Below are 26989 nucleotides of genomic sequence, written 5' to 3' on the forward strand. Positions count from 1 at the left end.
TCCCCTGCCTATCAAGGTCTCAAGCACCAAGAACTACCACCGTCAGGCGTATCCATTCTCCCGTTCGCCCGGCTCCACCTGAGGGATAGCCCACAAAGGAACCTAACACCTCGGGGAGCCGCTCCAATGTCTTATGTCAAAACGTCAACTTTCAGTCAGAACTGCAGGTTTGCACCTCTACCATCTGCTGGAGTCATAGAAATACTGAGGGACTGCAGGTGACACTCTCGGTTTATGCAGCAGTCTCTCAAAGTTTTGTTCTCTGTCTCCATCTGCTGGCAGGAATGCAAAACCCACTTGTCTGGACTGGTCTGGGTTATGTTCAGGAACAAGTCCTGCAGCTGCGCTTACGTGATGCAGTGGAAGAGCATGGGGTCAAGGACTGTCCCCGACTTGGAGAGGACGATCCGGAGCACGATGGAGTATGCATTTTTTGTGAAGATGCAAAGCTGTAACTTGATGGATGGGTCCACGTGTGGTACTTTCAGACTCTGTGAACCCGGTTGAATTGGATGATTGTCCCAGGCGAGCCTTGATAGCTACAGGGTGCGGCAAGACCCTCATTAGGAAGGAGTTAGCTCAGAGGCTGTATATATCTTCGCTCAGCAGGAGATTGTGTTATGAGCAGCTTGTAAATAAATAAATGCCAACTCTGAGAAGAAGGCGACACTCGCTTGTATACATGGGGATCAGCAATCATACCCCACCTGTCAGGTGCTACTGAAGACTACAGCAGGGCAAGCCCAGGATAGGGGTGGGAGTAGTTCCTGCGATTATCCCCACTTTGACTCCGTGGACCTGGCTTATCACTGGCTTAACCAACGTCAAAGAAGACAATGAAGAGGAAAAGAGGACACCTCATGAACCCTTAACTGACTCCCCAAGTTGGGTGTGGAAAGGGAAACCCAGGAAGATCAGTCAGCCCCAGCAGAGGACTGGGAGTATTCCCCTGATAAGGGCGAGGTGTGAGCTGAGGAGGGGAGGGAATGTGGTATGCAGGAGCAAACCCCAGAACACCTTAAAAGACACCTCCAGAGATCTGGCCCAGTCCACCTTAAACTCCACGCAGAGCAGAGGGCCCTAGGAAAGGGGTATAACTAGCCAGGCCCGGGTGGGAAGGGAAGGCCCCCATGGCGTAGCTACAAACTACTTTGTTTCTGTTTATTAATGAAAGTTTGTTGAAAGACAAGCCAGAGCCCAGCCAGGGTCCACTTTCTGGCCAGCCAAAGACCGCTCACGGCTCCACATCTAACTTTAAAATAAAATCCTTGGTAATAACCAGCACCTGTGTGGAAAGTAGAGTTAGTGGTAGCAGAAGCGGAAAGGTGAAAGGTTTCCCCATGGCTGGAGCCCACCCACCCATAACTTTGGTGAGCAGCTCTGAACCCGAGCGTGGACCGGGACAGCGCGCCCTCTAACCTGCAGACGCCGCGGGCCTGCCCTGGGGTTTCCCACCTTGCTGTTTGGCTGGGCTCCTCTCTCGATCAGCAGTTTGATGACCTCAGGATTCCCGCCCCCTGCGGCCTCGGACAGCGGCGTGTTCCCGTTGGCATCGGTGCAGTCCACCATGTTGATCTGGTTCCGGAGGCGCACCACTTTTCCTGCCTCATCGTAGCCAACCCCATTCTTTGTATCAAGGTCCGACACCTAGCCAGGGAGAAGGAGTGCCCTCCATTACGCAGTGCATGGGCTAACAGAGTACTTTACAGAGTATTTAAAATCAAAGCCTGGGTAGAAAGCAGGTCTTTTAGACAGGGCATAGGATCACAGCCTGAATGAAAGGCAGGTCTGACTTTGCAGCCTCAGTGGAAGGCAGGTCTCCTTTACACAGTGCAGAGGATCACAACTTAAAGAGAAGGCAGGTCTCCTTTACACAGTGCATAGGCTCGCAGCCTTAGCAGAAGGCAGGTCTCCTTTTGCACACTGCATAGGATAAGAAAATTACTTCCTTACCTGCTAATTTTCGTTCCTGTAGTACCAAGGATCAGTCCAGACAGTGGGTTATGTCCCCCGTCCAGCAGATGGAGTCAGACAAAGCTTCGGAGGGTGCTGCCATATTAACCAGTGCACCCTCCCTAGATCCTCAGTATAGAGAATATCAAAGCTAGAATAACAAACTAGAAAGGATTGGATCAAGTGTATCTGAAAGTAGATCAAATGATACTAACAATTGAAACTTGCAAAGAGAACTGTCAAACAACCTCGAGAAATGGAGGCAAAAGACCAACAGAAAACCAAAAATACCAATGTAATGACAGATCGAGCAGGCGAACCCCAGTATCCCAGCAGTAACCAGGAGGGCATCTGGACTGATCCTTGGTACTACAGGAACAAAGATTAGCAGGTAAGGAAGTAATTTTCTTTTCCCTGTACGTACCAGGATCAGTCCAAACGGTGGGATGTACCAAAGCTTCCCTAAATCGGGTGGGCCCCTGAAAGCCCTGCTCGAATGACCCGGTCGCCAAAGTATCCGGAGGTTGGCGACTGAAGATGCAGATGGTAATGTCTTGCGAAGGTATGCAGTGTCTTCCAAGTCGTAGCCAGACAAATTTCCTGAGATGAGACTGACTGGGATTCCGCCCAGGAGGTTGCCTGTGAACAGAGTGAATGGGCCTTGACCCCCACTGGAGGAGTCCGACCCGCACCAACATATGCGGTCACTATTGCTTCCTTGAGCCATCTCGCGATTGTGGTCTTTGTGGCCTGCGACCCTTTTCGTGGCCCCGACCAGAGGACGAACAAGCGGTCGGAAGTCCTGAAGTCGTTAGTAACTTCCAAGTATTGAATTAGGCTGCGCTTGATGTCCAAATGTCATAGAGACCTTTGCTCGCCGGCTGCGAAGGATGGGAGCTCTATCGTCTGATTCACATGGAAAGTTGAGACAACCTTGGGAAGGAAGGAAGGCACTGTACGTAAGGATACCCCAGTGTCCGTAAAATGGAGGAATGGTTCCCTGCACGAGAGTGCTTGGAGTTCCGAGATGCGGCGTGCGGAGCTAATGGCCACCAGGAAGACTGTTTTCAGGGTGAGGTCCTTGATGGTGGTGTGGCGAAGGGGCTCAAAAGGAGGACCTGTGAGAATCTTGAGGACCAGGTTAAGACTCCAAGAGGGGCAAGGGTCCCGGACCGGAGGCCATAGATGCTTCGCCCCCTTGAGGAAACGGGTGATATCCGGATGAGACAAGAGAGAAGGGTGATCGGTTGACTGAATGAACGAACCCAACGCGGAAACTTGTACTCGCAGAGAATTGTAGGCAAGTCCTTTGTCCAGGCCGTCCTGTAGGAATGCGAGGACCTGGGGTATTGAAACCCTGCTGGTATGAGTGTCGTGGTCAGTGCACCATGACTCAAAGACCTTCCAGACCCTCACGTAGGCGACCGAAGTGGAGGTCCTCCTAGCCTGTAGAAGGGTCGAGACTAACGCGACAGGGTAACCTTTGCGCTGGAGCCGCCTCCTTTCAAAAGCCAGGCCGCAAGACAGAAGCGTTCTGCCTGGTCGAAAATACCGGCCCTTGATGGAGTAGACGAGGAAGATGTCCGAGGCGCAGTGGGCCGTCCGCTGCGAGGTTGAACATCTCCGCAAACCACGGTCATCGCGGCCACTCCAGGGCTACCAGGATGACGGGCCCCCAATGTATCTCTAATCTTCATAGCACCTTGCCCACTAGAGGCCAGGGCGGGAATACGTAGAGGAGGAGATGACCCGGCCAGGGGAGGACCAGTGCGTCTACGCCCTCCGCCCCGTGTTCCCACCTGCGACTGAAGAAACGTGGCGCCTTGGCGTTTTGAGACGCCGCCATGAGGTCCAGGCAGGGTGTCCCCCAGCGACTGATGAGGAGCTGCATCGCCTTGTCGGAGAGAGACCCCTCCCCGGGATCCAGAGTCTGTCAGCTCAAGTAGTCCGCCTGAATGTTGTCTACGCCTGCAATGTGGGAAGCTGCCAGGCGTGTGAGGAACCGCTCTGCCCACGCCATCAGGCGGGCTGCTTAGAGAGCCTCGTTCCGCCTTGGCGGTTGAGGTAGGCTACAGTGGTCGCGTTGTCCGACAGGATCGCACTGCTCGATTTCTCACGAGAGGCAGGAACTGATTAAGCACCAAACGCACAGCCCTCGTTTCCAGGCTATTGATTGGTCAGACGGCTTGCGCCTTTGTCCACTGCCCCTGGGCGGAGCTCCGTTAACACACTGCTCCCCAACCCATCAGGCTGGCGTCGGTGGTGACCACCACCCAATCTGGCATTTCGAGCGAGGTGCCTTGTGCGAGATGCAGTGGATCCAACCACCAAAGGAGGCTGGATCTGACAATCGAGGGGAGAGGGAGGACTAGCTGGTAGACCTGCGATACCGGTTTCCAGCACGAGAGTAGTGCTGCTTGTAAGGGATGCAGATGTGCGAATGCCCATGGTACTAGATCGATGGTGGAGGCCATGGATCCCAGGATCTGCGGATAATCCCATGAGGTGGGCTCCAGAAGCGCGGCGAAGCGTTGGATCTGGTCTCTGAGAGATTGCGCCTTGCCCGGGCGTAGGAAAACCTTGCCCTGAACCGTGTCGAAGCTTGCGCCCAAGAAATCCAAATGCTGCGAAGGTCTGAGACTGCTCTTGGCAACATTCACCACCCAGCTGAGAGATTGAAGGAGTTGAACGACCCGGGAGACCGCCCGCTGTCCCTGGGAGAAGGTCTTCACCTGGATGAGCCAATCGTCCAGGTAGGGATAGACTAGGATTCCCTCCCGTCGGAGAGCCGCTGCCACTTCAATCATGATCTTTGTGAACGTCCGCGGGGCAGTCGCCAATCAGAAGGAGAGAGCCTGGAATTGAAAGTGCTGGTTTAGAATCTTGAAACGCAGAAATCTCTGATGAGCCTTGCGGATTGGAATGTGGAGATAGGCCTCTGTCAGATCCAGAGAGGCGAGGAACTCTCCCTGATGTACTGCCGCGATCACGGAGTGCAGGGTCTCCATTCGGAAGCGAAGGATCCGGAGGGACTTGTTGACCTCCTTGAGATCCAAGATTGGACGGAAGGCTCCGTCCTTTTTGGGTACGACAAAGTAGATTGAATAATGGCCGAACCCACCTCTCCAGAGGGGACAGGCGAGATGGCCCCGAGATCCAGGAGCCTGTCGAGGGTTTGTTGCACAACTTGTCGTTTGTGACTCGGACTGCACGGTGAGAAGAGAAATCTGTCCCTTGGGGTGCGAGCAAACTCCAATGTGTAGCCGTTCCTTAGGATGTCTAGGACCCACTGGTCCGAGGTGATTTGAACCCACTCCTCGTAGAAGAGGGATAGTCGTCCTCCGATCTGGGGGATCAAGGAGTGGGTGAGCCTGGCATCATTGGGGGGATTTGGAGGAAACCCCTTGTGGAGTCCCCTCCCTGAGTGGTCTGCATCCACGAAAGGAACGGGGCCACGACAGTGTTCTGGTGGATGAAGCCCAGGGCACCGTCTGCCGGGGTCCGCGATAGCGGCGTTGAGCGCGGGGCCGACTCCGGAAAGAAGTGAACGATCGATTAGGCTGCTGGTGGTCCTCGGGCAGACGATGGACCGCGTCTTCCCTGAAAGACTTAATGATCTGGTCGAGGTCGTCTCCGAAGAGAAACTTGCCTTTGAAAGGAAGAGATCCCAGGCTGGATTTGGAAGAGGAATCTGCCGACCAGTTGCGAAGCCAGAGGAGGCGCCTTGCCGAGACCACGGAGACCATGGACCTTGCTAAGACCCGGAGCAGATCGTACAGAGCATCTGCTCCAAAGGCTCTGACGCCCTCCAGGCAGTCCGCTTGGACTGCAACCTCCGGCGGTAGTTCCTGGGAGGTGAGAAGTTGTTGGAGTCCAGCCCTCTGTGCGAAAGAACCACAAATGGCAGCGCGAACTCCCAGGGCTGAGACCTCAAAAATCCTCTTTAGGTAGACTTCCAGCTTCCTATCCTGGAGGTCACGCAGGGCCGTCCCACCAGTGATGGGTATTGTCCGTTTGGTAATCGCCGACACCGCTGAATCCACCTTAGGAACCCTGAGGAGCTCCAGGAAGTCCTCTGGAAGCGGATAAAGTTTTTCCCATCGCCCGGCCGACCCTGAGGGAGGCTTCGGGAGTATCCCATTCCCTGGCCAGGAGCTGTAGGAAGGTGGCGTGGGTGGGAAAGGCCCGGGACGAGGAGCACAGGCCAGCCAGAACTGGATCCCCTTTCTTGCTAGAAGAGGCAACGACTGGCGTGGGGGTCCTGGAGGATCTAGGGGAGGCTCGAGGTCCAGCTCCTGCAGGATATGAGGGATTCAGTCCTCTAGCTCCTCTTTTTGAAAGATGCGAAGGACCCGCGGATCATCTCCTTCCAGTTGTTCAGCGAGGAGCGGATCATCCCCAAATGAAGACGGCGGATCTCCTCCCGGATCCGGGAGAGGGGCCGCCCCTCCCCCTGAGGGAGGGCAAAATGTACCCTGGGTGCCCCTTGGTCTGTCCTGGTGCCCCCCCCCCACCCTGAAGTGCCCTGGGCCTCCGTGGGTGTCTCCGATAGCCGGGGAGCCTTGACTGGTGGTGGCTCGAACCCGGAAACCCTAGGATTCTCCAGGCGCTGCAGGTAAGCATTGTGCATACGCACAATGAACTCCGCCGAGAACATGGGGGGGGGGGAGAGGGGGGGGTCAGTAGGGGAGTCCCCTGGGGGTACCGGGAGAGCTAGCAAGGGAACCGGGGTAAGCATCATAAGAACATAAGAAAATGCCATACTGGGTCAGACCAAGGGTCCATCAAGCCCAGCATCCTGTTTCCAACAGTGGCCAATCCAGGCCATAAGAACCTGGCAAGTACCCAAAAACTAAGTCTATTCCATGTAACCATTGCTAATGGCAGTGGCTATTCTCTAAGTGAACTTAATAGCAGGTAATGGACTTCTCCTCCAAGAACTTATCCAATCCTTTTTTAAACACAGCTATACTAACTGCACGAACCACATCCTCTGGCAACAAATTCCAGAGTTTAATTGTGCGTTGGGTAAAGCCATGCTGACTCTGTTCCATTAAACCATGTCTTTCTATATGTTCTGTGATTTTGATGTTTAGAACACTTTCCACTATTTTTCCTGGCACTGAGGTCAGGCTAACCGGTCTGTAGGTTCCCGGATCGCCCCGGAGCCCTTCTTAAATATTGGGGTTACATTTGCTATCCTCCAGTCTTCAGGTACAATGGATGATTTTAGTGATAGGTTACACTACTTGCAAGAGATGAGAAAACTCCCACACAGATCTTCTAACTTTCTTAAAACTCTTTTTTTTTTTTTTTTAAATCAAACTTGATCCAACCTTGAGAACAGAAGAAGAAAAATAGAATTGTGGAGAAAAGTCCACCAAACAGGGGAAGCACACGGTTCCCCTACTCCTATCTGCTGGAGTCAGAAAGATACTGAGGATCTAGGGAGGGTGCACTGGTTAATATGGCAGCACCCTCCGAAGCTTTGTCTGACTCCATCTGCTGGACGGGGGACATAACCCACCGTCTGGACTGATCCTGGTACGTACAGGGAACACAGCCTTAGCAGAAAGCAGGTCTCCTTTACACAGGTCACAGGATTGCAGCCTGAGCAGAAGGCAGGTCTCCTTTTGCACATTGTAGAGGATCATATACTGAGTGGAAGACAAGTCTCCTTTTCACAATGCACAAGATCAGAGCCTGTTTGGAAGGCAGGTCTCCTTTCCAGAGAGCATGGGATCACAGGCTCAGTGGAAGGCAGGTCTCCTTTACATAGAGCATGGGATCACAGGCTCAGTGGAAGGCAGGTCTCCTTTCCAGAGAGCATGGGATCACAGGCTCGGTGGAAGGCAGGTCTCCTTTACAGAGAGCATGGGATCACAGCCTCGGTGGAAGGCAGGTCTCCTTTCCAGAGAGCATAGGATCACAGCCTCAGTGGAAGGCAGGTCTCCTTTACATAGAGCATGGGATCACAGCCTCGGTGGAAGGCAGGTCTCCTTTACATAGAGCATGGGATCACAGCCTCGGTGGAAGGCAGGTCTCCTTTACATAGAGCATGGGATCACAGCCTCGGTGGAAGGCAGGTCTCCTTTACATAGAGCATGGGATCACAGCCTCGGTGGAAGGCAGGTCTCCTTTACATAGAGCATGGGATCACAGCCTCGGTGGAAGGCAGGTCTCCTTTACATAGAGCATGGGATCACAGGCTCGGTGGAAGGCAGGTCTCCTTTACAGAGAGCATGGGATCACAGCCTCGGTGGAAGGCAGGTCTCCTTTACATAGAGCATGGGATCACAACCTCGGTGGAAGGCAGGTCTCCTTTACATAGAGCATGGGATCACAGGCTCAGTGGAAGGCAGGTCTCCTTTACAGAGAGCATGGGATCACAGGCTCAGTGGAAGGCAGGTCTCCTTTACAGAGAGCATGGGATCACAGCCTCGGTGGAAGGCAGGTCTCCTTTACAGAGAGCATGGGATCACAGCCTCCGTGGAAGGCAGGTCTCCTTTACATAGAGCATGGGATCACAGCCTCGGTGGAAGGCAGGTCTCCTTTACATAGAGCATAGGATCACAGCCTCGGTGGAAGGCAGGTCTCCTTTACAGAGAGCATGGGATCACAGCCTCGGTGGAAGGCAGGTCTTCTTTACAGAGAGCATGGGATCACAGCCTCGGTGGAAGGCAGGTCTCCTTTACATAGAGCATGGGATCACAGCCTCGGTGGAAGGCAGGTCTCCTTTACATAGAGCATGGGATCACAGCCTCGGTGGAAGGCAGGTCTTCTTTACAGAGAGCATGGGATCACAGGCTCAGTGGAAGGCAGGTCTCCTTTACAGAGAGCATGGGATCACAGCCTCGGTGGAAGGCAGGTCTCCTTTACAGAGAGCATGGGATCACAGCCTCGGTGGAAGGCAGGTCTCCTTTACAGAGAGCATGGGATCACAGCCTCGGTGGAAGGCAGGTCTCCTTTACAGAGAGCATGGGATCACAGGCTCAGTGGAAGGCAGGTCTCCTTTACAGAGAGCATGGGATCACAGCCTCGGTGGAAGGCAGGTCTCCTTTACAGAGAGCATGGGATCACAGCCCCGGTGGAAGGCAGGTCTCCTTTACATAGAGCATGGGATCACAGCCTCGGTGGAAGGCAGGTCTCCTTTACAGAGAGCATGGGATCACAGCCTCGGTGGAAGGCAGGTCTCCTTTACATAGAGCATGGGATCACAGCCTCGGTGGAAGGCAGGTCTCCTTTACATAGAGCATGGGATCACAGCCTCGGTGGAAGGCAGGTCTCCTTTACAGAGAGCATGGGATCACAGCCTCGGTGGAAGGCAGGTCTCCTTTACAGAGAGCATGGGATCACAGCCTCGGTGGAAGGCAGGCCTCCTTTACAGAGAGCATGGGATCACAGCCTCGGTGGAAGGCAGGTCTCCTTTACATAGAGCATGGGATCACAGCCTCGGTGGAAGGCAGGTCTCCTTTACATAGAGCATGGGATCACAGCCTGGGTGGAAGGCAGGTCTCCTTTACATAGAGCATGGGATCACAGCCTCGGTGGAAGGCAGGTCTCCTTTACAGAGAGCATGGGATCACAGCCCCGGTGGAAGGCAGGTCTCCTTTACAGAGAGCATGGGATCACAGCCTCGGTGGAAGGCAGGTCTCCTTTACATAGAGCATGGATCACAGCCTCGGTGGAAGGCAGGTCTCCTTTACATAGAGCATAGGATCACAGCCTCGGTGGAAGGCAGGTCTCCTTTACATAGAGCATGGGATCACAGCCTCAGTGGAAGGCAGGCCTCCTTTACAGAGAGCATGGGATCACAGCCTCGGTGGAAGGCAGGTCTCCTTTACATAGAGCATGGGATCACAGGCTCAGTGGAAGGCAGGTCTCCTTTCCATAGAGCATAGGATCACAGCCTCAGTGGAAGGCAGGTCTCCTTTACAGAGAGCATGGGATCACAGCCTCGGTGGAAGGCAGGTCTCCTTTACAGAGAGCATAGGATCACAGCCTCGGTGGAAGGCAGGTCTCCTTTACAGAGAGCATGGGATCACAGCCTCGGTGGAAGGCAGGTCTCCTTTCCAGAGAGCATAGGATCACAGCCTCAGTGGAAGGCAGGTCTCCTTTACATAGAGCATGGGATCACAGCCTCGGTGGAAGGCAGGTCTCCTTTACATAGAGCATGGGATCACAGCCTCGGTGGAAGGCAGGTCTCCTTTACATAGAGCATGGGATCACAGCCTCGGTGGAAGGCAGGTCTCCTTTACATAGAGCATGGGATCACAGCCTCGGTGGAAGGCAGGTCTCCTTTACATAGAGCATGGGATCACAGCCTCGGTGGAAGGCAGGTCTCCTTTACATAGAGCATGGGATCACAGGCTCGGTGGAAGGCAGGTCTCCTTTACAGAGAGCATGGGATCACAGCCTCGGTGGAAGGCAGGTCTCCTTTACATAGAGCATGGGATCACAGCCTCGGTGGAAGGCAGGTCTCCTTTACATAGAGCATGGGATCACAGGCTCAGTGGAAGGCAGGTCTCCTTTACAGAGAGCATGGGATCACAGGCTCAGTGGAAGGCAGGTCTCCTTTACAGAGAGCATGGGATCACAGCCTCAGTGGAAGGCAGGTCTCCTTTACAGAGAGCATGGGATCACAGCCTCGGTGGAAGGCAGGTCTCCTTTACATAGAGCATGGGATCACAGCCTCGGTGGAAGGCAGGTCTCCTTTACATAGAGCATAGGATCACAGCCTCGGTGGAAGGCAGGTCTCCTTTACAGAGAGCATGGGATCACAGCCTCGGTGGAAGGCAGGTCTTCTTTACAGAGAGCATGGGATCACAGCCTCGGTGGAAGGCAGGTCTCCTTTACATAGAGCATGGGATCACAGCCTCGGTGGAAGGCAGGTCTCCTTTACATAGAGCATGGGATCACAGCCTCGGTGGAAGGCAGGTCTTCTTTACAGAGAGCATGGGATCACAGGCTCAGTGGAAGGCAGGTCTCCTTTACAGAGAGCATGGGATCACAGCCTCGGTGGAAGGCAGGTCTCCTTTACAGAGAGCATGGGATCACAGCCCCGGTGGAAGGCAGGTCTCCTTTACAGAGAGCATGGGATCACAGCCTCGGTGGAAGGCAGGTCTCCTTTACAGAGAGCATGGGATCACAGGCTCAGTGGAAGGCAGGTCTCCTTTACAGAGAGCATGGGATCACAGCCTCGGTGGAAGGCAGGTCTCCTTTACAGAGAGCATGGGATCACAGCCCCGGTGGAAGGCAGGTCTCCTTTACATAGAGCATGGGATCACAGCCTCGGTGGAAGGCAGGTCTCCTTTACAGAGAGCATGGGATCACAGCCTCGGTGGAAGGCAGGTCTCCTTTACATAGAGCATGGGATCACAGCCTCGGTGGAAGGCAGGTCTCCTTTACATAGAGCATGGGATCACAGCCTCGGTGGAAGGCAGGTCTCCTTTACAGAGAGCATGGGATCACAGCCTCGGTGGAAGGCAGGTCTCCTTTACAGAGAGCATGGGATCACAGCCTCGGTGGAAGGCAGGTCTCCTTTACAGAGAGCATGGGATCACAGCCTCGGTGGAAGGCAGGTCTCCTTTACATAGAGCATGGGATCACAGCCTCGGTGGAAGGCAGGTCTCCTTTACATAGAGCATGGGATCACAGCCTCGGTGGAAGGCAGGCCTCCTTTACATAGAGCATGGGATCACAGCCTCGGTGGAAGGCAGGTCTCCTTTACAGAGAGCATGGGATCACAGCCTCGGTGGAAGGCAGGTCTCCTTTACAGAGAGCATGGGATCACAGCCTCGGTGGAAGGCAGGTCTCCTTTACATAGAGCATGGGATCACAGCCTCGGTGGAAGGCAGGTCTCCTTTACATAGAGCATAGGATCACAGCCTCGGTGGAAGGCAGGTCTCCTTTACATAGAGCATGGGATCACAGCCTCAGTGGAAGGCAGGCCTCCTTTACAGAGAGCATGGGATCACAGCCTCGGTGGAAGGCAGGTCTCCTTTACATAGAGCATGGGATCACAGGCTCAGTGGAAGGCAGGTCTCCTTTCCATAGAGCATAGGATCACAGCCTCAGTGGAAGGCAGGTCTCCTTTACAGAGAGCATGGGATCACAGCCTCGGTGGAAGGCAGGTCTCCTTTACAGAGAGCATAGGATCACAGCCTCGGTGGAAGGCAGGTCTCCTTTACATAGAGCATGGGATCACAGCCTTGGTGGAAGGCAGGTCTCCTTTACAGAGAGCATGGGATCACAGCCTCGGTGGAAGGCAGGTCTCCTTTACATAGAGCATGGGATCACAGCCTCGGTGGAAGGCAGGTCTCCTTTACATAGAGCATGGGATCACAGGCTCAGTGGAAGGCAGGTCTCCTTTACAAAGAGCATGGGATCACAGCCTCGGTGGAAGGCAGGTCTCCTTTACATAGAGCATGGGATCACAGCCTCGGTGGAAGGCAGGTCTCCTTTACATAGAGCATGGGATCACAGCCTCGGTGGAAGGCAGGTCTCCTTTACATAGAGCATGGGATCACAGCCTCGGTGGAAGGCAGGTCTCCTTTACATAGAGCATGGGATCACAGGCTCAGTGGAAGGCAGGTCTCCTTTACAGAGAGCATAGGATCACAGCCTCGGTGGAAGGCAGGTCTCCTTTACATAGAGCATGGGATCACAGCCTCGGTGGAAGGCAGGTCTCCTTTACAAAGAGCATGGGATCACAGCCTCGGTGGAAGGCAGGTCTCCTTTACATAGAGCATGGGATCACAGCCTCAGTGGAAGGCAGGTCTCCTTTACAAAGAGCATGGGATCACAGCCTCGGTGGAAGGCAGGTCTCCTTTACATAGAGCATGGGATCACAGCCTCGGTGGAAGGCAGGTCTCCTTTACATAGAGCATGGGATCACAGCCTCGGTGGAAGGCAGGTCTCCTTTACATAGAGCATGGGATCACAGCCTCGGTGGAAGGCAGGTCTCCTTTACATAGAGCATGGGATCACAGCCTCGGTGGAAGGCAGGTCTCCTTTACATAGAGCATGGGATCACAGCCTCAGTGGGAGGCAGGTCTCCTTTACAGAGAGCATGGGATCACAGCCTCGGTGGAAGGCAGGTCTCCTTTACATAGAGCATGGGATCACAGCCTCGGTGGAAGGCAGGTCTCCTTTACATAGAGCATGGGATCACAGCCTCGGTGGAAGGCAGGTCTCCTTTACATAGAGCATGGGATCACAGCCTCGGTGGAAGGCAGGTCTCCTTTACAGAGAGCATGGGATCACAGCCTCGGTGGAAGGCAGGTCTCCTTTACAGAGAGCATGGGATCACAGCCCCGGTGGAAGGCAGATCTCCTTTACATAGAGCATGGGATCACAGCCTCGGTGGAAGGCAGGTCTCCTTTACAGAGAGCATGGGATCACAGCCTCGGTGGAAGGCAGGTCTCCTTTACAGAGAGCATGGGATCACAGCCTCGGTGGAAGGCAGGTCTCCTTTACATAGAGCATGGGATCACAGCCTCGGTGGAAGGCAGGTCTCCTTTACATAGAGCATGGGATCACAGCCTCGGTGGAAGGCAGGTCTCCTTTACATAGAGCATGGGATCACAGCCTCGGTGGAAGGCAGGTCTCCTTTACAGAGAGCATGGGATCACAGCCTCGGTGGAAGGCAGGTCTCCTTTACAGAGAGCATGGGATCACACCCTCGGTGGAAGGCAGGTCTCCTTTACAGAGAGCATGGGATCACAGCCTCGGTGGAAGGCAGGTCTCCTTTACAGAGAGCATGGGATCACAGCCTCGGTGGAAGGCAGGTCTCCTTTACATAGAGCATGGGATCACAGCCTCGGTGGAAGGCAGGTCTCCTTTACATAGAGCATGGGATCACAGCCTCGGTGGAAGGCAGGTCTCCTTTACATAGAGCATGGGATCACAGCCTCGGTGGAAGGCAGGTCTCCTTTACATAGAGCATGGGATCACAGCCTCGGTGGAAGGCAGGTCTCCTTTACAGAGAGCATGGGATCACAGCCTCGGTGGAAGGCAGGTCTCCTTTACAGAGAGCATGGGATCACAGCCTCGGTGGAAGGCAGGTCTCCTTTACAGAGAGCATGGGATCACAGCCCCGGTGGAAGGCAGGTCTCCTTTACAGAGAGCATGGGATCACAGCCCCGGTGGAAGGCAGGTCTCCTTTACAGAGAGCATGGGATCACAGCCTCGGTGGAAGGCAGGCCTCCTTTACATAGAGCATGGGATCACAGCCTCGGTGGAAGGCAGGTCTCCTTTACATAGAGCATGGGATCACAGCCTCGGTGGAAGGCAGGTCTCCTTTACATAGAGCATGGGATCACAGCCTCGGTGGAAGGCAGGTCTCCTTTACATAGAGCATGGGATCACAGCCTCGGTGGAAGGCAGGTCTCCTTTACATAGAGCATGGGATCACAGCCTCGGTGGAAGGCAGGTCTCCTTTACATAGAGCATGGGATCACAGCCTCGGTGGAAGGCAGGTCTCCTTTACATAGAGCATGGGATCACAGCCTCGGTGGAAGGCAGGTCTCCTTTCCAGAGAGCATGGGATCACAGCCTCGGTGGAAGGCAGGTCTCCTTTACAGAGAGCATGGGATCACAGCCTCGGTGGAAGGCAGGTCTCCTTTACATAGAGCATGGGATCACAGCCTCGGTGGAAGGCAGGTCTCCTTTACAGAGAGCATGGGATCACAGCCTCGGTGGAAGGCAGGTCTCCTTTACAGAGAGCATGGGATCACAGCCTCGGTGGAAGGCAGGTCTCCTTTACATAGAGCATGGGATCACAGCCTCGGTGGAAGGCAGGTCTCCTTTACATAGAGCATGGGATCACAGCCTCGGTGGAAGGCAGGTCTCCTTTCCAGAGAGCATGGGATCACAGCCTCGGTGGAAGGCAGGTCTCCTTTACATAGAGCATGGGATCACAGCCTCGGTGGAAGGCAGGTCTCCTTTACATAGAGCATGGGATCACAGCCTCGGTGGAAGGCAGGTCTCCTTTCCAGAGAGCATGGGATCACAGCCTCGGTGGAAGGCAGGTCTCCTTTACATAGAGCATGGGATCACAGGCTCGGTGGAAGGCAGGTCTCCTTTCCAGAGAGCATGGGATCACAGCCCCGGTGGAAGGCAGGTCTCCTTTACAGAGAGCATGGGATCACAGCCTCGGTGGAAGGCAGGTCTCCTTTACATAGAGCATGGGATCACAGCCTCGGTGGAAGGCAGGTCTCCTTTCCAGAGAGCATGGGATCACAGCCTCGGTGGAAGGCAGGTCTCCTTTACATAGAGCATGGGATCACAGCCTCGGTGGAAGGCAGGTCTCCTTTCCAGAGAGCATGGGATCACAGCCCCGGTGGAAGGCAGGTCTCCTTTACAGAGAGCATGGGATCACAGCCTCGGTGGAAGGCAGGTCTCCTTTACAGAGAGAATGGGATCACAGCCTCAGTGGAAGGCAGGTCTCCTTTACATAGAGCATGGGATCACAGCCTCGGTGGAAGGCAGGTCTCCTTTACATAGAGCATGGGATCACAGCCTCGGTGGAAGGCAGGTCTCCTTTCCAGAGAGCATGGGATCACAGCCTCAGTGGAAGGCAGGTCTCCTTTACATAGAGCATGGGATCACAGCCTCGGTGGAAGGCAGGTCTCCTTTACATAGAGCATGGGATCACAGCCTCGGTGGAAGGCAGGTCTCCTTTACATAGAGCATGGGATCACAGCCCCGGTGGAAGGCAGGTCTCCTTTACACAGGGCATGGGATCACAGCCTCGGTGGAAGGCAGGTCTCCTTTACAGAGAGCATGGGATCACAGGCTCGGTGGAAGGCAGGTCTCCTTTACAGAGAGCATGGGATCACAGCCTCGGTGGAAGGCAGGTCTCCTTTACAGAGAGCATGGGATCACAGCCCCGGTGGAAGGCAGGTCTCCTTTACAGAGAGCATAGGATCACAGCCTCAGTGGGAGGCAGGTCTCCTTTACATAGAGCATAGGACAGAGTCTGAGTGGAAGGCAGGTCTCCTTTCCAGAGAGCATGGGATCACAGCCTCAGTGGAAGGCAGGTCTCCTTTACATAGAGCATGGGATCACAGCCTCAGTGGAAGGCAGGTCTCCTTTACATAGAGCATAGGATCACAGCCTCAGTGGAAGGCAGGTCTCCTTTGCACAGTGCACATGTAACCCTGCCCTGGTGTGCCTGTCCTGCATGGGTGGGGCCATCTCTGAAGAAGTGAGAGGTTTGGGGGTGAAATTAGAATTTGATCTATCAGTGAATGAGAATGTCGGACAAGTGGCATCTAGAGCTTTTATTAAGTTAAAAGCACTACGGGGTCTCAAAGCTTTTCTAACTTTAAACAGCCATTAATTGCATCAGTAGCATGGGATCTTCTTAGTGTTTGGGTACTTGCCAGGTTCTTGTAGCCTGGTTTGGCCTCTGTTGGAAACAGGATGCTGGGGCTTGATGGACCCTTGGTTTGACCCAGCATGGCAATTTCTTATGTTCGTAGAGGCAAGGGTGTGAAAGAACCAGCAGCACTGGCTTTTGGACCCTCCTCAAGCTCTCCTCAAGTCCCTCCTCAAGGGACACAAGCTCGCCAAGGGTCACCTGCTTGTCCCTAATGAACCAGGTGGCTAGGCCACATAGGAGCCACCCACTCTTGAAGCTCTTTATCGCAGTGGAGGAGTAGCCTAGTGGTTGGAGCACTGGGCTACGAACCAGGAGACCAGGGTTTGAGTCCTGCTGTCGCTCCTTGTGACCTTGGGCAAGTCACTTTACCCTCCATTGCCTCAGGTACAAAACTTAGATTGTGAGCTCTCTGTGGATAGGGAAATACCTACAGAGCCTGAATGTAATCCACTTTGAAGCACTGGAAAAGCAGAATATAAATAAAAAAAATATTTCTATTCCACCAGCTCAGCAGACTGCAGCTGGCTCACTCTCTTAAGCACCCTGATGTACAGCGAAGCTTTTTTTCTCCGCCTCCATCTGCTGGTAGGGGAGAAAAATCCCATCCGTATGGACTGGTCTGGCAGACAATAAGAAAAAAGGGAATTTAACCCACAAAACAAAATACAAAGTCCCAAGCTAGTGCCAAACACACACAAGCTGGCAAGGCTAAGGCCAACGGCCTGGCCAGGTCCCACATCACCCAGCTCTGCCCCTCCCCCCCCACAGCCATGCCCACCTCCTTCAGCACGGCCAAGACCTCCTCCACATCGCCATCGAAAGCAGCTTCCAGGATGCGTTTCTTCCTCCGCACCTCCTCTTGCTTCTTCTTCCTCTCCTCCTCCTCTTTCTTTCTCTGCAGCTCTGCAGCTTCCTGCTCCTTCTTCACCATCATGACAAACGCCTGCAGGAGGAGGCAGCAGCCGCAAGCGTCAGAGGAGAGCTGCACCAACGGCCCCTTCCCGGAGAGAAATGATTTCACGTGCAGGGTTAAAGGACAGAGCCCCACAGACCTGAGCACACCCCATGCCAGTGGGGTTCTGGGACGGACCCGACGGCCCTATGTGCACACCAGTAGGATGGGAGCCCACAGCCCTGTGCAACCACCAGGACACACAGTACATGAATTCAAGACGGCAGGGGATAAACACAGAATCAATAAGGGACTGGTAGGCAAGGTAAAGCTGAGTAGTTCATGTGGATGGGAAGACGGGATTGGCCATAATGGTCTTTTTCTGCCATCACGTGTCTATCTCTGTGTTCCTGTTGCATGGGGCTATAGAACGGAAGCTAAAGCCCTGTACATACACAGCTCCTCTAGCATGAGGGCTATAGGATGCAGTTCAGCCCTGTACATACATACACCTGCACACAGCTCCTCTCGCATGCGCGCTATAGGATGCGGCCTACAGCCCTCTGCACACAGCTCCTCTCGCATAGGGGCTATAGGATGCAGTACAGCCCTGTACATACACCTGCACACAGCTCCTCTAGCATGGGGACTATAGGATGCAGTTCAGCCCTGTACATGCATACACCTGCACACAGCTCCTCTCGCATGCTCGATATAGGATGCGGCCTACAGCCTTCTGCACACACCTGCACACAGCTCCTCTCGCATAGGGGCTATAGGATGCAGTACAGCCCTGTATACACCTGCACAGGGCTCCTCTCACATGGGGGCTCTAGGATGCAGTACAGCCCTGTACATACATACACCTGCACACAGCTCCTCTCGCATGGGCGCTATAGGATGCGGCTTACAGCCCTCTGCACACACCTGCACACAGCTCATCTTGTATAGGGGTTATAGGATGCAGTACAGCCCTGTACACACACCTGTACACAGCTCCTCTAGCATGAGGGCTATAGGATGCAGTTCAGCCCTGTACATACATACACCTGTACACAGCTCCTCTAGCATGAGGGCTATAGGATGCGGCCTACAGCCCTCTGCACACAGCTCCTCTCGCATAGGGGCTATAGGATTCAGTACAGCCCTGTACATACACCTGCACACAGCTCCTCTAGCATGGGGACTATAGGATGCAGTTCAGCCCTGTATATGCATACATCTGCACACAGCTCCTCTTGCATGCGTGCTATAGCATGCGGCCTACAGCCCTCTGCACACACCTGCACACAGCTCCTCTCGCATAGGGGCTATAGGATGCAGTACAGCCCTGTATACGCCTGCACAGGGCTCCTCTCACATGGGGGCTATAGGATGCAGTACAGCCCTGTACATACACCTGCACACAGCTCCTCTAGCATGGGGACTATAGGATGCAGTTCAGCCCTGTATATGCATACATCTGCACACAGCTCCTCTTGCATGCGTGCTATAGCATGCGGCCTACAGCCCTCTGCACACACCTGCACACAGCTCCTCTCGCATAGGGGCTATAGGATGCAGTACAGCCCTGTATACACCTGCACAGGGCTCCTCTCACATGGGGGCTATAGGATGCAGTACAGCCCTGTACATACACCTGCACACAGCTCCTCTTGCAAGGATTGGTCCTAGTCTATGTTGGAGTCTCTCAAATATGTTCACCCAACAGACACTGTACTCTGCTCTGAGAATATACCCATGACAAGGCATATTATATGAGCTCCCTTCACTCTGATGTGATTAACACTACAAATCTCTCATGTAAACTCTTTCAAAGGCTGATCCATTAGAAAAACAAAAAATGAAAGGTGACAGCAAATATGAAAAATAACACGAATCCAAACAGCCAAAATTCATAATACTTAGCTTATCTCTGGATTTCTCCTCACTCCCCCACAGCTAAGGATCCTCTGTGCTTATCCCAGGCTTTACCCCTCACTCCCTCACAGCTAAGGATCCTCTGTGCTTATCCCAGGCTTTACCCCTCACTCCCTCACAGCTAAGGATCCTCTGTGCTTATTCCAGGCTTTACCCCTCACTCCCCCACAGCTAAGGATCCTCTGTGCTTATCCCAGGCTTTACCCCTCACTCCCTCACAGCTAAGGATCCTCTGTGCTTATCACAGGCTTTACCCCTCACTCCCTCACAGCTAAGGATCCTCTGTGCTTATCCCAGGCTTTACCCCTCACTCCACAAGTTTTAGTCTGTCTCCATCTACTGGTGCGGAGTCACAACCCAGGTGTCCTGGACTGATCCTGGTACGTACAGGGAACAGGCTTTACCCCTCACTCCCTCACAGCTAAGGATCCTCTGTGCTTATCCCAGGCTTTACCCCTCACTCCCCCACAGCTAAGGATCCTCTGTGCTTATCCCAGGCTTTACCCCTCACTCCCTCACAGCTAAGGATCCTCTGTGCTTATCACAGGCTTTACCCCTCGCTCCCCCACAGCTAAGGATCCTCTGTGCTTATCCCAGGCTTTACCCCTCACTCCCCCACAGCTAAGGATCCTCTGTGCTTATCCCAGGCTTTACCTCTCACTCCCCCACAGCTAAGGATCCTCTGTGCTTATCCCAGGCTTTACCTCTCACTCCCCCACAGCTAAGGATCCTCTGTGCTTATCCCAGGCTTTACCCCTCACTCCCCCACAGCTAAGGATCCTCTGTGCTTATCCCAGGCTTTACCTCTCACTCCCCCACAGCTAAGGATCCTCCATGCTTATCCCGGGCTATCTTAAGATCTGTTATTGTTTCTGCTTTCGTCCCCTGTGGGAACGGTTTCATCCATTCACCAGCATTTCTGTGAATAATGTTACTGCTATGTCGGCTTCCTTGGAGTCTCGTTTCCTCACTTCCTGTTCTGGCACTTTCTCTCACTAAAGGAAGGTGTGGTCGTGCATTATCTCTATCTCAAGGGATGGATTTGTTTCATATTGCCCCTCTTTTCTCTCCTCTGGAGTATACACATTTAGGTCAGTGGACACTTCCTACACCTGCCTCTTTCTGCAGTCGGTCCATTAACTCCTCGTATGCCTGCTTGTCCTTCTGAAGCTTCGCTATTCTTTTCTGGGCCAGGATCTTGCGGAACGCACACTGGATCGTCAGCGCAGCCTTGTGCTCAATATCTGCGGAAAGAGAGAGAGAGGTGGGCAGTGTCAGAGAGACAGGGGTGGAGGGAATGATTAGACAGGAAAAGGGAAGGGAGGAGAGCACGAGGCCGCAGCAAGAGGAGCAAGAAGGAAAGTGAGTGACAGAGAAGGGAAGAGAATGGTGAAGACAAGGAGGAGAGTTTGGGGAGAAAGATCGGGCTTCTATCTGGGGCTCGTATGGGGCAATGCATGTAGGCAAAATATCCAGGTGGGCTTGGAAGTCGTTTTTAATCGGTTCAGGGGTGCCCTAAAAAGCGGGAGTGCTTTTGTATTTTCAGGTCACATTTTCTTGGTCCCTGATTATTTCTGGCTACTTAATCACATCCTTTCCCTTCATTCATAGTACGGAATAATTACTTAATACCAACACTTTTATTAGGAATACAATTTTTGTCGTCTCCTCCTTCACCATTACGTCTGTTTTTTTGGATTTTGTTTTGTTTTTTTTTAGCATCCAGCTTTTTATTGGTTGTAGGTATGAATAATTATATTCTGAATTACAAGAAAGAATGACATTCCTGTTCCTATCATAGATCAGTCCAGACTCCTGGGTTTTGCCTCCCTGCCAGCAGATGGAGACAGAGAGAGTTTCACTGACTCTGTACATAACCCAGTATTATGCCACCTGCAGTCCCTCAGTATTTCTCCGTCTCCAAGTGTAAAACCTGTAGTCTGGAGGAGGAAAAAAATAAGAAGAGAGAAGGATAAGATTTCCTGGACCTTCCGGGGAGTTGTGGGGGCTATCCCCCCTGATTTGAGGCAGATGAGTAGAGGGTTGGTGACCCCTTTGTTTAGCTCGCTCCAGAGTCCCCTGGGGTGCGTATCTGGTGATCCATATCCTTCTCTCTTCACAAAGCAGCTCGGAAGCCGCTGGCAGCCCTGCAGATTCAAGCCTGGTGGTACAGGGAAGTATCCCCTTTTATTTCTCTGGCTTACCTGGGACGTTTAAGTTAATTGAAAACAAAAAAGAAGTTGTCTTTGGTTTTCGGCTTCTCTTCTCAGAAGCGCTGAAAGGGGAGAAGAGCTGTTGCAGACAGTGCAGGGCAGTGTGAGAGTGTGGTGGCGCACGGTCCCGGCCACGTGGGCAATGGCGCGTGGTACTGCATGCCGCTCCTGTGGGGGATTGCCGTTGCGGCTCAGTAGGGCTGGATTGTGTGTAGGCTGCGTTTCTGGCGGGGAAGGCACTTCGGGTGTGCCTGCCGCCTCTGTGAGGTCGGGTCGAGTGTCTGCCGCCACTGCAAAGCCTCTTCGAGGCCCACAGGGTGCCGGGTTTGCTAACATTGGCGGGAACAGCGGCCATCTTTGATTCTTGGGCTGAGGGGTCAGCGTGGGCAGGAGAGAGAGGGGAATCCCCACCTAGGTTATCCCTGACGGTATCTGGTCCCGGGGAGAGGAGCAGGGAGGCTCTGATTGGGAGGAGTTTCCCCCTTGACCTGGTTTCTGAGCCCTTGTTGGCTTTTTCATCGGCGTTTGTGTTGCTAACGCATGAAGCCTATTTGGTAAAAAAAAAAAAAAAAAAAAGGCAACAGGGGAGGTGCACTCTCAGACCCAGTGCTTGTCCTCAGCGGATCAGCAGCCGGTACAGCGACTCCTGCAGGCAAAAAGGAAGTGTCCATCAGATGTTCAGCAGGTATTGGGTCTTTCTTCTCAGCCTGGTGATCCGGAGGAGGGTGCTGAAGATTATGATCCTGTGCCGATGGATTCCCCGGGGCAGACCCGGTGCCAGATGATGCAGATCCAGGAGGAGACCTCGACAGGAGGTTCCTGTGGCCAAAGGGGATGACCCCAAAGTGGTGCAGCTGTTTTGCAGCAAGAAGCTCTGGATTTTGATTCCAGAGGTACTCCAGGAGCTGGGAATCAAGGATTCTCAGGAGGAGTCTGACTTGGAGGGAGTAAATCCCATGTTGAATGGTTTGCGGGATCCGGAAAAGGCCTTTCCCTTTCGTAAGTTGGTGGTTAAGGAATGGGACACGCCAGAGTCTGGCTTGAGGACTGGCAGAGCTATGGCAAAGCTTTATCAGTTGCCAGAGGAGACACTGGAGCATCTGGCGCTCCCTAAGTTCAACACTTGTGTCAGGGGTATCCAGGAATGGCCACTATCCTGGTAGCTTTAAGAGATATGCAGGATCGCAAGTTGGAGCTACATCTCGAGAGGATTTTTGAGATCTTGGCCCTGGGGATTAGGGCTCCGATTTGCAGCAGTTTTATGCAGAGGGCATGTCAGAGCTGGGTCCAGCAATGAAAGGAGGCACAAGCTGCGTCCGGAGCAGCAGCACAGAAGGCTTCAGCATTTGGAAGAGGATGAGGCGTACGGGGCAGATGCATTGAATGTCCTGATCAGGATATCTTCCAGGATTATGATGCCTGCGATGGCGACCAGAAGATTAATATGGTTATGGAACTGGTCGGCAGATGTGCGGCCCAAATTTCAACTGGGAGCTCTATCATTTAAGGCTAGCTCTTGTTTGGGGAGGACCTGTAGCAGATAATGAAGCATCTGGGAGAGCCCAAAGTGAATAGGTTGCTGGAGGATAAGCCGAAGCGCAGAAGATATTTTCCTGCTCAGGCACAGTTTCAAGACAAGAGGAGATTTTGTCCAACTAAAGGTTCTTGGGGGCAGTCCTTTCGAGATGGACAACACCTTCCTGAGACAGCCCTGGTACAGGTGCAGGCAGTGCAAAGTCCTTGCAGCGAAGCGAGGACGGTCTACTCTTCAGTTCCAGCCGTCAGGGGGCATCTGGCACTCTTTTACAAGGATATGATACAGACCTTCAGATATCTGAAAGGTTTTAATGATGCTCAAACAACGACAAACCTTTTCCAGTGGGAAGAAATCAGTGGAACTAGGGGTCACAAAATGAAATTCCGGGGAGGACGACTCAGAACCAATGTCAGGAAATATTTCTTCACGGCGAGGGTGGTGGATGCCCGGAATGCCCTCCCAGAAGAGGTGGTGAAGACAAAAACAGTAAAGGAACTCAAAAGGGCTTGGGATAAACACTGTGGATCCCTTAAGGCTAGAGGATGGGAATGAAGAAAAGAGTGCATGGGGGTAACTTGCTGGTGTGGCAGTTACTGCCCTTAACCAATAAGCATTCATACTGTTGATGCATCTCCATCACTGCTCTCTGCTTCAATGGCAGGGGATAAAGGGGCATTGGACACAAACAGCAACCAACAAGGGCCCTGACTTTGACGGTTTGGGAAACTGAAAACTATGGGGGTAACTTGTATGGCACGGCAGAGACTACCATTAGCTTGCTGGGCAGACTAGATGGACTGTTGGTCTTTTTCTGCCGTCATTTCTATGTTTCTATGAGTGAGCCAAAATTACCACAGACCAGTGAGTCCTAAGCGTGATAAAAGACGGCTACGTATTAGAATTTGCTCGTCAGATTCAAGATGCTTACATCATGTGCCCTTGTGTTCCTCACACCAAGCAGATGGCAGTTCAAGGTACAGCGGACCACTTGCGATGTCTGGGGTCTAGAGTAGCAGTTTCTCAAGAGGAGCGAAGAACAGGAAGTTATTCCATTTATTTTTTGTGCCAAAAAGAGAAGGACGTTTTGCCCAATTTTGGATTTGAAGAAGGTGAATGCGGCCCTCAGAGTTCCTTGTTTCCTCATGGAGACCCTGAGGTCTGACATCATGGTAGAACGCAAGGAGACGTTTTTGGCATGTCTGGATTAGACAGAGGCTTATCTGCATATATCCATCAGGCGGTTTCTGAGGTTCATGATCCTAGGGGAACATGTTCAGTTTCAAGCCCTTCTGTTTGGTCTGGCAACATCTCCATGTCCGTTCACCAAGGTGATGGTGGTATTGGCAGCGGCTTTACGACAGGAGGGTGTGCTGGTGCAATGTATCTGGATAACTGGCTTATCCGGGTGAAGTCAGAGGACTTCTGTTGGCAGTTGGTACAGAAGGTGCTAATGTGGTTGAAGTCTCTAGGCTGGGTGGTGAATCTGGCACAGAGCCATCTCATCCCCTCTCATCCCCTGGACTATCTGGGGGCTTGGTTCGACACATAGTGGAGGAGAGTGTTCTCATGGAAGAGAGAATGCTAACGTTATAGGCTCAGATTCAACACCTGTTGGAGCTTTTGATGCCCAGGGTCTGGGTCTATTTGCAAGTCCTTGGGCAGTCACGCATATGCAATCTCCTGGTTCATAGCCCACTGCTCTAACCACTAGGCTACTCCTCCACTCCTGTTCTTTTTCATTTAAGTAGCATAGCGCATTCTTTAATTGTTCCTGTTCTTTTCTTGTTTAAGTAGCGCAGTGCATTCTCTGCACGTTCTTGTTCTTTTTTCATTTAAGTAGCGTGGTGCATTCTTTAATTGTTCCTGTTCTTTTCTTGTTAAAGTAGCGCGGTGCATTCTCTGCACGTTCCTGTTCTTTTCTTTTTTAAGTTGCATGGTGCGTTCTCTGCACGTTCTTGTTCTTTTTCCATTTAAATAGCCTGGTGCATTCTTTAATTGTTCCTGCTCTTTTCTTGTTTAAGTAGCGCAGTGCATTCCCTGCACGTTCCTGTTCTTTTCTTGTTAAAGTAGCGCGGTGCATTCTCTGCATGTTCCTGTTCTTTTCACTCTTAAGTTGAATGGTGCGTTCTCTGCACGTTCTTGTTCTTTTTCCATTTAAATAGCCTGGTGCATTCTTTAATTGTTCCTGCTCTTTTCTTGTTTAAGTAGCATGGCGCATTCTTTAATTGTTCCTGTTATTTTCTTGTTTCAGTAGCGCGGTGCATTCTCTGCACGTTCCTGTTCTTTTCTCTTTTAAGTTGCATGGTATGTTCTCTGCACGTTCTTGTTTTTTTCCATTTAAATAGCCTGGTGCATTCTTTAATTGTTCCTGCTCTTTTCTTGTTTAAGTAGCGCAGTGCATTCCCTGCACGTTCCTGTTCTTTTCTTGTTAAAGTAGCGCGGTGCATTCTCTGCACGTTCCTGTTCTTTTCTCTTTTATGTTGCATGGTATGTTCTCTGCACGTTCTTGTTCTTTTTCCATTTAAATAGCCTGGTGCATTCTTTAATTGTTCCTGCTCTTTTCTTGTTTAAGTAGCATGGCGCATTCTTTAATTGTTCCTGTTCTTTTCTTGTTTAAGTAGCGCGGTGCATTCTCTGCACGTTCCTGTTCTTTTCTTGTTAAAGTAGCGCGGTGCATTCTCTGCACGTTCCTGTTCTTTTCTCTTTTATGTTGCATGGTATGTTCTCTGCACGTTCTTGTTCTTTTTCCATTTAAGTAGCGAGGTGCATTCTTTAATTGTTCCTGCTCTTTTCTTGCTTATGTAGCGCAGTGCATTCTTTGCACGTTCCAGTTCTTTTCACTCTTAAGTAGCATGGTGCATTCTCTGAACATTCCTGTTCTTTTCTCTTTTAGGTTGCATGGTGCGTTCTCTGAACGTTCCTGTTCTTTTCTCTCTTAAGTTGCATGTTGCGTTCTCTGAACGTTCCTGTTCTTTTCTCTCTTAAGTTGCATGTTGCGTTCTCTGAACGTTCCTGTTCTTTTCTCTTTTAGGTTGCATGGTGTGTTCTCTGCACGTTCCTGTTCTTTTCTCTTTTAGGTTGCATGGTGCGTTCTCTGAACGTTCCTGTTCTTTTCTCTCTTAGGTTGCATGGTGCGTTCTCTGAACGTTCCTGTTCTTTTCTCTTTTAGGTTGCATGGTGCGTTCTCTGAACGTTCCTGTTCTTTTCTCTCTTAAGTTGCATGTTGCGTTCTCTGAACGTTCCTGTTCTTTTCTCTTTTAGGTTGCATGGTGCGCTCTCTGAACGTTCCTGTTCTTTTCTCTCTTAAGTTGCATGTTGCGTTCTCTGAACGTTCCTGTTCTTTTCTCTTTTAGGTTGCATGGTGCGTTCTCTGAACGTTCCTGTTCTTTTCTCTCTTAAGTTGCATGTTGCGTTCTCTGAACGTTCCTGTTCTTTTCTCTTTTAGGTTGCATGGTGCGTTCTCTGAACGTTCCTGTTCTTTTCTCTCTTAAGTTGCATGTTGCGTTCTCTGAACGTTCCTGTTCTTTTCTCTTTTAGGTTGCATGGTGCGTTCTCTGAACGTTCCTGTTCTTTTCTCTCTTAAGTTGCATGGTGCGTTCTCTGAATGTTCCTGTTCTTTTCTCTTTTAGGTTGCATGGTGCGTTCTCTGCACGTTCCTGTTCTTTTCTCTCTTAAGTTGCATGTTGCGTTCTCTGAATGTTCCTGTTCTTTTCTCTTTTAGGTTGCATGGTGCGTTCTCTGAACGTTCCTGTTCTTTTCTCTCTTAAGTTGCATGTTGCGTTCTCTGAATGTTCCTGTTCTTTTCTCTTTTAGGTTGCATGGTGCGCTCTCTGCAGGTTCCTGTTCTTTTCTCTTTACGTTGCATGGTGTGTTCTCTGCACATTCCTGTTCTTTTCTCTTTTACGTTGCATGGTATGTTCTCTGCACGTTCTTATTCTTTTTCCATTTAAATAGCCTGGTGCATTCTTTAATTGCTCCTGTTCTTTTCTTGGTAAGTAGCACAGTGCATTCCCTGCACATTCCTGTTCTTTTTTTCATTTAAATAGCGCGGCACATTCTCTGCATGTTCCTGTTCTTTTTTCATGTAA

At 52.1% G+C, this 26989-nt stretch overlaps 1 protein-coding gene across 3 annotated transcripts in view; it reads right to left on the reverse strand.

Moving 5' to 3' along the window:
* The window catches only part of IQANK1 (IQ motif and ankyrin repeat containing 1), a 129233-nt gene that overhangs the window by 65007 nt on the left and 37237 nt on the right, over window positions 1-26989 (reverse strand). For all 3 annotated transcript variants that reach the window (XM_029592279.1, XM_029592277.1, XM_029592278.1), the window contains exons 4-6: window positions 20268-20395; window positions 17118-17282; window positions 1456-1647 (exon numbers count right to left, since the gene is read on the reverse strand). In XM_029592279.1, coding sequence (XP_029448139.1) covers window positions 1456-1647; window positions 17118-17282; window positions 20268-20395 — 485 coding nt within the window. The remainder of the gene's footprint in view (window positions 1-1455; window positions 1648-17117; window positions 17283-20267; window positions 20396-26989) is intronic.

Source organism: Rhinatrema bivittatum, chromosome 2 (assembly GCF_901001135.1).
Source record: "Rhinatrema bivittatum chromosome 2, aRhiBiv1.1, whole genome shotgun sequence".
In the NCBI taxonomy this organism is placed as follows: domain Eukaryota; kingdom Metazoa; phylum Chordata; class Amphibia; order Gymnophiona; family Rhinatrematidae; genus Rhinatrema; species Rhinatrema bivittatum.